This window comes from Ostrinia nubilalis, chromosome 18 (assembly GCF_963855985.1).
Source record: "Ostrinia nubilalis chromosome 18, ilOstNubi1.1, whole genome shotgun sequence".
Lineage (NCBI taxonomy): Eukaryota > Metazoa > Arthropoda > Insecta > Lepidoptera > Crambidae > Ostrinia > Ostrinia nubilalis.
Genome location: NC_087105.1, coordinates 3,882,388 through 3,893,678, shown reverse-complemented (window position 1 = coordinate 3,893,678; position 11,291 = coordinate 3,882,388). Strand labels below are relative to the sequence as shown.

Below are 11,291 nucleotides of genomic sequence, written 5' to 3'. Positions count from 1 at the left end.
CAAAAATGTAAGTAATCGTTTAGAATTGTATTCAAAATCTGGATAAAACTACCGGCAATTACATTTTCATTAAATTATTTCTTCAGAGTGCAGTTTTTCAGTTACCTAGCAACAAGTGAGTGACTGAAAAAACTATTTCAGTAAATTTTTGTGTCAATCAATTTATTCAACGTGGCGTGTTGTTATTTACCTTCTTCTTACCCTAAAATTTAGTCTTTTTACGTTACGTAGCTAACTATCAAATTGAAACAATGAGCTCTATTCTAAAACCGGTATCAGAAACATTTTCTGAGAAGAAATCAGGCGAGATCGAGCCATTAGATCCACTTTTAGAAGTAAACGAAAATGTTCCAAGCGAGATCTTTGAGAGGCCATTCCAAGAAGCAGAATATGAGGAAATATCTCCACGTATCTTCGGTTTGAAAGACATCAGCGAACCACTAAGTATACCATCATTGAATAACGCTATTTATGAGCTTGGAGTTGTAAACCTATGCTGGCCAGAAATCAGTGAACCTGTATTTGAGACACGTACAAGTTTTCCCAAATCTTACTACACGAACAGCACAAAAGAGCGCCTTCTTCTTGCCTACGCTGAAAACTTTCGACGTCAGTTTAGTTTTTATTACAAAGACAAACTACGGAAGCCTCTATTACTACAAGTACCAAATGAATGTGGTTTGCAGGTAGATGCACTTTTCATAAAAGTATTTTTACTACTATTCACTAGATGGCGTTAGCATACATATTTGCTAAACGTATTGTAGTAGCTGTAATCCTGTATGTTATATTTTAAATACTATAATATTTTATTACAGAAAATGGTGTGCACTTCAATCAGACCTACGAAACTATGTTACGCCGACACAAATACTTGGCAAGGGATTGCATCGCTGGTTGCCGACTACTTTGATTATGAGCCCCTGACGAAACCAATGCTGCATGTAAGTACTTAGAATAAGTTTTTATTTTTATTAATGACGAAGTACAAGATTAATTAATAAGTCCTTTCGTCATTTGTGCTTTTTAGATTTCATACTGAAATCTTTGACTTATCTACTCATCGATAGATGTCGCTACGGGTAGGGAAATTACGATATCTATATTTACGATATAATAATATAATTTAAATGATCATTAATTGGAGTGACAAAAAAGACTATACTATCTCTTTATTAGGAATTTTAAGATTTAATAACTATTGCTAAGTGGCAGGTAATTAATTAATGATACTCTCGATAATTAATGACATCAAACATTGCTAACTCTAATAAGGGATGATTACCAGGAACAATGTATTAAGTAGGCTTGCTTGTACAGCTATGTATTTTTTCGTATTCTTCGTAGTCGGAAAAATGCTATAGGTATTTGGTAGTTAATAAGGTCTTCTTTGCAAGTTACCTTTATGTAGTTCTCTCGTCGTCTCTATTTGTAGAACAAATTTTTGGAGAAGGTTCTGCCATTTATTTCCTTTTTCATTGTGTTTCCTTCCTGGGACTATAAATTAGGGTATAATAAATGAAAGAGGTTTTTCCATTTAATGTTCAAAGTTTAATCATTCAACATTTTTCGAGATCACAAAACTGTGTCAAGAGAATCATCTTTTATAATCCAATTTTTAATTTTGTACAAAATATCTTCTCTCGAATAATTTTAAGTAGAGCTAATATAATTAACATGAAATGCAAATCAATAATCCTATCTTCAGTGGAAAGGAGATACAATTTTTGAACTTTAGCAAGTAGATATCAATTAAATTGTGTCTCGGTGCGATGTCGGGCATCGCGTTACCAATGGACAAACTCTTATAACATTATGATAATACGCTCTATTCATTAGGAATGTACTTACAATATTTAATAATCTCTCAATAATTTATAATTTTGATCACAGTGTCCTTAACTGTTAACTTTAACGTATAATACAATTCCGCGTCGAGACATCGAGAATGTCTACAATTTATAAAATACTGAGCAATAGAAAACAATTACACAACGAGTGCCTAGCGCTAACGCAATAGAGTCATCTATATCTTAACAATTATTACCTTGTTCGTACTTGGCACAACGAATACGCTCGCATCCTTTCAATATTTGGTATCGCGACTCTCGAGCCCGCCCACCACGCCAGGGCGGGCGGCTCGTCCACAGCTTGAAAGGACGCCGTGACTTAGTATTAGTTTTGACTTGAGGTAGAACATAGGGATCCGACTATAAACTATACCACGGGTACAACTAGGAATGTAATCGTCAAATGGCAACATACAGCTGTACTACTAAATCTAAACACGTAACAATGTGCAAGAAAGGAAGTCGAGCAGATCAGTAACATTCAATCTTACAGCTTAACATCAAGTTTATAGACTCGGAGAGGGGTCGGCTAACGAAGCGCTGACGGTCAGCCCAGAAACGGCGCCGGAGTTCACGTACTTACAACTATTAAGTCTTAAAACTAAAGGAAAATAATGCATAGCTTTCCTTTTAGAACAAAGAAATTACGCAAATTTGGCTACACATATCACAAGTGAACGCTTACTGGCGACGACGTAACTATGTACATAATTGAAGTATCCCTGTAGGTCGGTGCTGCGCCTACTTGCGGCGCGAGAGGTCGGCGCCGGCGGCGGGCAGCGCGGCGGAGGGGGCGCGGCGCGCGCGCAGATTGTGTAGCAGCGCGCGCAGCTGGTGCACGTGCATGCGCGTCACGCTGGGGTCGCCGCTGGCCTCCAGCCACGCCAGGAACTTGTCGCCGTGCTCCAGCGCCTCCGCCGAGCCCGCCTCCCACTCGCCGTGCGTCGCCTCCAGGCTCGTCGTCTCCTTGCTCGCCGTCTGGTTGTTGTTGTTGAACAGCAGGTTGTCGAGCACCGTCCGCGCTTTCGTGTGGCTGCGCGAGTCGTGGCTCTTCTCCACCGGCGGCTCCTTGTTCTCGGTGCCGAGCTCGGGGCTCGCGGCCGGTTCGGCCACCCGTTGTGCGTTGTGTTCCCTGTGCTCGTGCACCTCCTCGTGGTGCTGCGACGTCGGCGTCGTCTGCGCCGGGCTCGTCGCACTCCTCTCCTCGTCGGGCTTTCCTTTGGTCAGATGAGAGTACAGGATATTTTCGGGCGCCTTCTCCTTCGGCACCTGAGCTGCGGACTTCAACTTGTCGTCCGGAAGAGGCATCGCCCCACCGAACTGTTTGTAGTATTGCCACAACCAGGAATTCCTATTGTAATCGAGGTGCGAGTTGATCGGGGCAGCGGGTGCCACCGGTTTCGGCGGTATGCTGGGGTCGGTCTTTCCGAGTTGTAGCGAGTGCGCCGTCGTCGTCTGAGCCGTCAGGTCGAGCATCGCCTGCTGCGTCTTGAGCCAGTACCATAGCGTGTCGTCGACCGGTTGGCTGGTGGCCGACGATGACGTGTGATGATGGCTCGATTTCGACGAACTCCGAGCGTACGGATCCGAGTGGTGCGACTTGCTCCGGTGTTTGCTGGGCTCGTTTAAGTTGAGGACTCCATTGTGCGCGGGTTTCGGGGAGCGAACGGAACGAAGGGCGCGGCTCGCGGGCTGCGCCGAAAGCGCGGAGAGGCCGGGGTTGAGCTGGGCGAGGAGCGTCAAGTTGGTGGCGATCTCGTTGAAGCTGAGGCCGAGGTGGGAGTGTGCGAGGCCGGGCAGGTGCGCGAGGCCGGACAGGGGGCTGATGGCGCTCATGGAGACGCTGGCGCCGGGGTCGGGGCGGCGCTCGCGGGCCGCGTGCGCGGGCGGGGAGGGCTCGGCGCGCTTGGTGGTGAGCTCCACGGGCGCGTCGGCGGGCGGCGTGGCGAGCGCGAGGGGCGCGGGCGGCGCGAGGGGCGCGGGCGCGGGCGTGGTGAGGTCGAGGCCGGCTGTTGGCGAGCGCGGCGGCGCGACGGGCGACTCGGTGCGCGCGCGCTTGTCGGGCGGCTCGCCGTCGTTGCTCTTGTCGGTGTCGGGCGAGGATAAGCGTGACGTCATGTAGCGCAGCTTGTCCTCGTTCTTGCACCAGCCGCGCAGCGTGGACTCGGGCACGCCGATGTCGCGCGCGACCGACGCCTTAGACTCGCCGTCGTTGACGCGCTGGATGGCCTCTATCTTGTCGCCGGGCGTCAGGGCGCGCATCGGACGCTTGCCCTTTGTCGCCATTTTGGCTTCGCGCTTTCTGAAACAACAGAGATGCCATTGTTTAAAAATGTCCTTCCCAAGTTCTCATTTGACATTGATATTGATGTGTTTATATTTCTCTAGTTTGATGTTTGTTTAGTTTTGGGTCTATCTACTTCAATAATCTCACATCCCCAGTGATTAATCTTTACAAAGGTAAAATAATATTGTGTTGTTATCTCAAAGTTATAGTTAAGTGTCAAGACGATACTATAGATTCACGTATTTTTTTGAATTGAAAATAACAACACCTGCCTTTCCAATTCGTCATGAGTGCCTATTTTAATTTGGTTGAAAGATAAACCTAAAACACTATACATATATTATTTAATTACGTAAGCCGTTATTTACTACGCCTACGTCAAAACGTTACAGCCGGTCACGAATTCCACAAGTAACAGCACCGCTATGCAATGATGCAACGAACTTAATTATAGCATAAAATATCATCCGGATCGTAAGCGAAATGCTTTTGAGGGGTACGATAAAATGGTAGCGTTTACGCGGCAAGCTATAAACTTGCGAAAAGATAAACAAAAAGAAGACATAAAATTATGACCTACGACAACAGTAGGCGGCAAAAGTTGCTGGGGCGTTGACACGGTGACCTTGCAGGCGGCGCGCACTCGGTCACCGGCAGATGGCGCCGCCGGTACCTATAGTTTATGCACCGCACGTATTTTTATTGAGGCATTAAAAAGTTTACGGTTTAATTTTATTTTATTTGATTTGCTGCATTTTTTTCAAAACTAGTGGATTTATTATCACGTCGTTTGATAAGTTATTAGGACAATGATTCGGTAATTAATCTCTAAATGATTTGATTCTATTGAAATCCCAATACAATGTAAATTTTAACTGGTTTGTTTTGTAGGTCACTTAATTATTAAGTAATTGAGTATTAAACTAAATAGACATAATTTTGCACGACTTTTAATTTAAAATGTAACTTATTTATGCGGTAGGTTTTTAGTGGGCCGAAACTAACATAATACATATTTTAATACATTTAAAACACCACACTTAACCGTAAAGCCAATTTTTCATTTAAAATTTAAATGTCTTCATTTTCAATCTTATTTTCTTATCCAAAACCTGTAAAAATCTTACACTTCAAAGACCTAACTTACGATTGTTTTGGCGCTAAACAAAAATAATTTTATCAATACTTTGAATCGGTAATTTCTATTTTTCAGCCGCTATTAGTTGTTAACATTTTGTTTAGGCCAGTATAAAACATTACGATTAGAGCCCAAAGCGAAAATAAGCTTGTAATGGAATTTATTAGTAAATGCTTAAAATTCTCAATTAATTTATTTAGCGAAAAGTTGTGCTTTTCAGAGTTTATATAATTTTCACTTTTAGGGAAACATTCATCTAATTTAAACATAGAACCTACCTATTCAAGTTGTATTTTTTATGTATAAAATAGTGTTTATCGCACGTAAGTATTATCTACTAGCTAACGAGTATCTGCACTTAAAAATTGGTAACATGATCCAAGAACTAAGTAATGTTACCAAAAAATACAAGCGCACTTTGTAGGTAGAATGATTTATTCGTCGTAGGAAAAGCTCTATCCAAATGAGACAAAATATTTCACTTTTCAACGCTACGTAACTTTTTTTTCAGCTAGCTACACTGAAAATCCCAAAAGGAAATTTTTGGAATGATTTTTCCTTTTAAAATCGCGATTCGTGTTTTTGTAATACAAAATAAAGAGTTCGACACAAAAGGCACCTAAAGCTACTTTACCGTACCGTAGTATTTGAAAATTCCATCAAAATTCACCAAAATAAAAATTCACAAACTGAAATTCACTTTGACTGCACAGTACACAACATTGTAGCATTAAAACTTTACAACTTACTTGCGAGCCGGCGGCACGTGTGTTGTGTTTACAGTTTTTGACAGCTCAGCCGTTTTGCGAATATAACAAACAGCCGTGAATGGGGAACTCCACCAATAAAAATATAGCACAGATGCGCAATGCGCGACACAAGTTTCAGTTAGTGTTTCACAGAACCGTAGATGACGAGAGTGCCGAGAGCGAGCGGGCGCGAAGTCGTCGCGCTGCGTGCGTCGCGGTCCGCGCGAAGCGACTGTGTGGATGATAAGGCCACCGGGCTCGCGGCCCGCGTCCGCGGCCGGCCGCTCCTTTGTGTCCGTCGGCCCCCGGCCCCCGCCCCCCGCCCGCGCGCTATCTCGCCACCTCCGCGACTCGCCTCGTAAACAACCTACCTATCCTCGAACACGATTAATTATGTACTAATTTCACCGACGCATCGCGCAAAGAAAAACCGCGCCGTTTAAACTTTCCTCTCGAGCCCGAAGTTGCCCGAACTTTTATAAGTGCGGAACTTTGTCGTAATATCGTCTCGCGACCGTCTACGAAGTATCCAAATAGTTACGGACTAATTACATTCGTCTGTCTTTGTTCTTTTTCTTGTGGGCCAGAGTAAACAGAAGCTTTTTAACTACAGACTGGCATAGCTGAAATGCTACGAGATTCGTAGTCTCGTAGTCTTTTTTTGATCAATAACTTATGATTTGTTCGTCAATTTCTCACTGGGTAAATTCTTGGTAGCTATGTCGTAACAGGATCTGCATTTTAAACATCAGTTACCGCTTAATGGTTGATTGATTTTTAGTCGTCTCAAATCGTGTGGTGCTTTAGGCAGCAAACAAACGCAGGTAGCCGTCTATTGTTCGGTCGCCCATAGATAACGAGCGAAAGCTTACTCATATTTATTTATCAGTCTCCCGGTAAACACTAGCTTTAAATTCCTAATGCTGTGAATATGCGTCCGGATTATTGTTGTGACGCGTGTTATTTCTTTAATCCACGTTGATTGTTGACACGAATCTGTTGTTGCAGTACTAATTTTCGTTGAGTGATAAATGATTAATCATACAATTATTTTGAGTAGGCATAACAATATACATGTTTTAGACAGATCGTAAGGTTAATTAATTAATTACTCGTGTAACTGGCCTTTAATGACGCCGGTGTTTCAGTAATATGAGAACTTCTTAGCGATTACAAATGCCGGCTCAAGTGTACAATTACACTAAAGAGCTATCAAATTCAAATTCAAAACGTTTATTTGCCAAAAACACAGTTATACAGGGTGACAATATTAAATAGGATCATGTGTTTAGTCTGCTCGCAGACGTGCAAAAATTACAGGATTCAATAGTATGTCAAATAATTAAGAAAATGTCAATTTAAAATTAAATTAATACATATCAATGTCGCCAATTAAAATATTCCTTATAACTATAAAAACATTTGTCCAAAAGCCAGCAAGTCAATCTGCTTTTAAATATAGGGCTTTGGAGTACTTAAGTTCTTCCGGTATTCTTCTATCACTTACAAACTAGGTAGTAACTTACAAGCGCATAGAGTAAAGATTATCAAGCAGTGTATCAACCATATTTATCACAACCTGAATTTCAAATATTCGTCAATTGAATAAAAAGTTTTATCTAATAGCCATCTAAGTTTTATCTAATAGTATCGTAAGATGGCAAATGATTACATTTTTGTTTACGTTGATGTCTTTTCAAGGAAGGCTTATTCTGTAGTTGATTAATTATTTAAAAGAACTTTAAGTTCATCGGAACTTTTCTATAAGCTCATTGGTTATATTTAATGTTTAACTTACTAAATAATATTTTGATGTTAACTTAGTAGGCATTTAACAAATAATCTAAAGTAGAGTAAGGACTCTACATAAATCATACAAAGATACTTGACCATATTATCGTAAAAGTGCGTAAAATGATATGATTGCTTTAAATGAAATAGGTACCGTTGATTGCTCATTTCCGTACATAAGTGGCAAACCAACCATTTTATTCTAAGATAGTCATTTGTTCCCTGGACCGTAGAGAAATTTCCCAAAGAGTTTCCAACTGTTTAAATCAAAACTGGTAGACATTCAAACCTCATTACAGAGGTTATCAGAGCCGATGTTTGCAGTATTACCCGTTTCTCGTACAGGTACAGGCGACAGCTTCTCAAACTATACATTTTTGTTCCAAAATCAACCATAATACAATCGAATAAGATCCCACAGTTAAGCTTGATGTGCTATGTAGTTAGGCGGCCGGGACCGCGGCTAGTTCAACCGTGCCCGGGGGATGAGCGTTGCTAGGCAGCGCAAAAAGCGGCTACGGGATGTAATGCTTGCTTAACGGGAACACCGGGACGTTTAGCGAATGCTTCCTTAGCGGAGGTTGTGTTACATAACCAGAATCAGTGAATAGAAAGTGCAGACGCTGTCTGGTGTCTGGCTTCGAGCTAGGCATCGGCTGATCAAACGAAATAAACCAAAAGTTGGCTTTTCTTTGGCTTTTCTCAAACTCAGAATTTGGTGAATAATATTGCGAACGGTGGCATTATAGTTTTGCGCTGTTTTTAGGGAAATTCTGTAGTAGGTCTATGTAAAATTGTTTATTCTGTCACTGAAACACCGGGATAAAAAGTATCTTTTGTTTTATCTGGGTTTCAAACTAGCTGTTCAGTGGCTTAGACCAAAAAGTTCACAGACGGACAGGAGTTACTATCGCTTCAATAATATTAGTATGTATATGAGTATGGAAAGATGTTGCTTGTTATGTCCAAGGGGTGACAGAGCTAGGAAACTCATTTTCATCATCACATATTCACTTGATAAGATGATAAGGCTAAAAACTCATTTGCATCATCTATTCACTTGATAAAATGATAAATATAAATGTCGCAGTCACAGAAACATCATAAAATAATGTAGGCTCTAACTGCATGAACTACAGCTTAGTATCCCTGTAGCTTGACATGATGATGACATCACTCCCATGCATGAGCTCGCGACCCTCTTTCATGTGTGACGTCACGATGCTCCTTTGTTTCCAACCCCTTGCTCATTATCAGATTATTGTGCTAAAATGAATCTAGCCGTTATGATAGGTAGAGTCAGTAACAAAAGAAGTACAAATGTAACGTATTTCTACGTTTATAAATGTAAGTAAAGCCGATCAAAAGATTACGCCATCGTACTCAGAAAAGTATACGATGTGTGTAGGCAATGGTTACATTAATTTATCGATTTATATTCTATAAAGCCGTAAACAATATTTTGTACTTAATTTAGGGACATTGATAACTTAGAGGTCGGAAAATTGAATGAATAACAACAGTATAAGCTTATAAGAAGAGCTTTGCTCTAGCTTGGGCTACTAGTAGGACTAAAAGCTTAGTTGTTATAGTATACAGTCTACTATAGTATACAATAGAACTTGACTTAAGGTCCTATGTCCCCTAGATTGGGCAGAGGGCGTCCACAACAATCCTCCATCGCGTTCGTTCATATTGTACAATAGAAGAACAAGGTAATATCCAATGAATTTCAAAGGTTGCGTAATTTACAGCAGATGTATTTACACTGTTATCATTAAATAATTTCGGTAATTATTTTCTACCACGGAATTCTAGCGAACTCTACATTCACCCATCATAGTGTTTTGAATACAGTCGTATTGTATATGTATTACTGTGATTTCTTGATTTATAGACAAGGTCATTGATTAAAAAAGCATTTAGGATCTATTGCCATTTATCTGATGCTCTACACTGAAAACATAGTAATATAGTGAGACAAACCTATTACTGCAAATAAACAGTGTAGTTACCTGCAGGTCACGGTTAGGTATTTCTAGGAATTAACTATTTATTTATACTAACTATGACTATAATAATGTAGCTGATGGCATTTAGTTTTTCTCTATGTAATTTATTCGCCGAACTAATTACAATTTCGGTAGAGCGTTATGTTAATTATGAACATAGTAATTTGTATTCGTATGTGTTAAGCTCTCTATAATAATGCTACAAGTACTTAAGCCTAGTATTACGATGATTTATATCATGACTACGCTGATACAAACAATATTAGCGACAACATTCTCTTTATTCTGCATTTTCGCGGCGTAGGTACTTTCGCTGGTCGCGGGGCGGCGCATTGGCAATATATCTTCGCCCCAACGCGGCGCGTAGCACGTTCTTGTCCGAACGCGTCTAAAAATTCAAGTCTCGGTGCAGGCCGCGAGTCGCGCCGGCTAATGAGCGGGGGGGCGGGGGCGCGGTAATGGCGCGGCGTCGGATGTCGCCGGGGTGCCCGCCGCGTCGCCGATAACGAAATCACTAGAGAACGTGCGCGTGGATACACGAAGCGAGATTTTTTTGGACTCGCCCCGCTGCCTTCGCGAAACTTCGGTCGGCTGATCAATAGATATGTGGCGATGTTGCTCGCTTGCTTTTGACTTTGAAATGCCAACGTTTCAAGGCACTTGTCATGGTGACGTCTGACGGCCACTAAAATATGTGGCGCCATTTCAAGTGGTTGTTGTTGGAATTTATAAAATGTAACTTTATAAGAGAAGCCACGCCTTTGATTCACTGACTCTACATTTCTGATCTGGAAACGCAATTTTAACAAACATCGTGGTGTTGTCGGTGCTTCACTGAAACTTCAGCAATCTCTTAGGTTTATTCACTATGCCTAGTTTAATACCCGAACAGTTGTGACAATACTCTGAAACTTATAACCATGGCACACTATCTAAAACATACAAACCTTACCTCCTTCTATTGTATTAATAAAGTACTCGACTGCGTTATCGCTACAATAGAGGCACAAAGGCCCGCATTCCCGAACGCGATTACGAGAAACTATTTAAAGAAAGTCGTTTATCCCTTACAAAGTGCGCAGGTACCCGCAAATGCGCGTGTGAGTCAGAACTCAGATCTGAGTTCTGATGCCGCATCCGGCGTTCGCGGTCCGCGTCCTGCCCGAAATACAGGCGCGCCTCGTGAGCCGGGCGTATTTTGAAACTACGCCTTTGATCACAGAGTTGTTTTTCCTAAAGCTGTATTGTCTATTGATATTGGCGGTTTCAAGTTTTGAGAGTTCAAAATTAAGTTATGGCACAAGGATATTACCTAGTTAGTGTATTGACACTATTTGCAATAAGTAAGAGTACTAGTGTCTCTAAGTATATTATTTATTTATGATAAGACTCTTCTGCCGTTGTCCATAGTTTTTTGAAGACCGATTGCAGGCATATCTTATTTTCTATCACAGCGTCGTTTAT

At 41.4% G+C, this 11,291-nt stretch overlaps 2 protein-coding genes across 2 annotated transcripts in view; one reads left to right on the top strand and one right to left on the bottom strand.

Moving 5' to 3' along the window:
• The first annotated feature begins 135 nt into the window (after positions 1–135).
• The window catches only part of LOC135080848 (coiled-coil domain-containing protein lobo), a 165,696-nt gene continuing 154,540 nt past the window's right edge, over positions 136–11,291 (top strand). The window contains exons 1-2 of the mRNA XM_063975574.1: positions 136–686; positions 819–944. Coding sequence (XP_063831644.1) covers positions 252–686; positions 819–944 — 561 coding nt within the window. The 5' untranslated portion in view covers positions 136–251. The remainder of the gene's footprint in view (positions 687–818; positions 945–11,291) is intronic.
• Positions 1,529–6,296, bottom strand: LOC135080524 (protein distal antenna-like). The gene is made up of 2 exons (XM_063975169.1): positions 6,025–6,296; positions 1,529–4,152 (listed from the first exon to the last, which is right to left on the bottom strand). The coding sequence occupies exon 2, from the start codon at positions 4,134–4,136 to the stop codon at positions 2,592–2,594; it is 1,545 nt and encodes a 514-aa protein (XP_063831239.1). The 5' UTR covers positions 4,137–4,152; positions 6,025–6,296; the 3' UTR covers positions 1,529–2,591.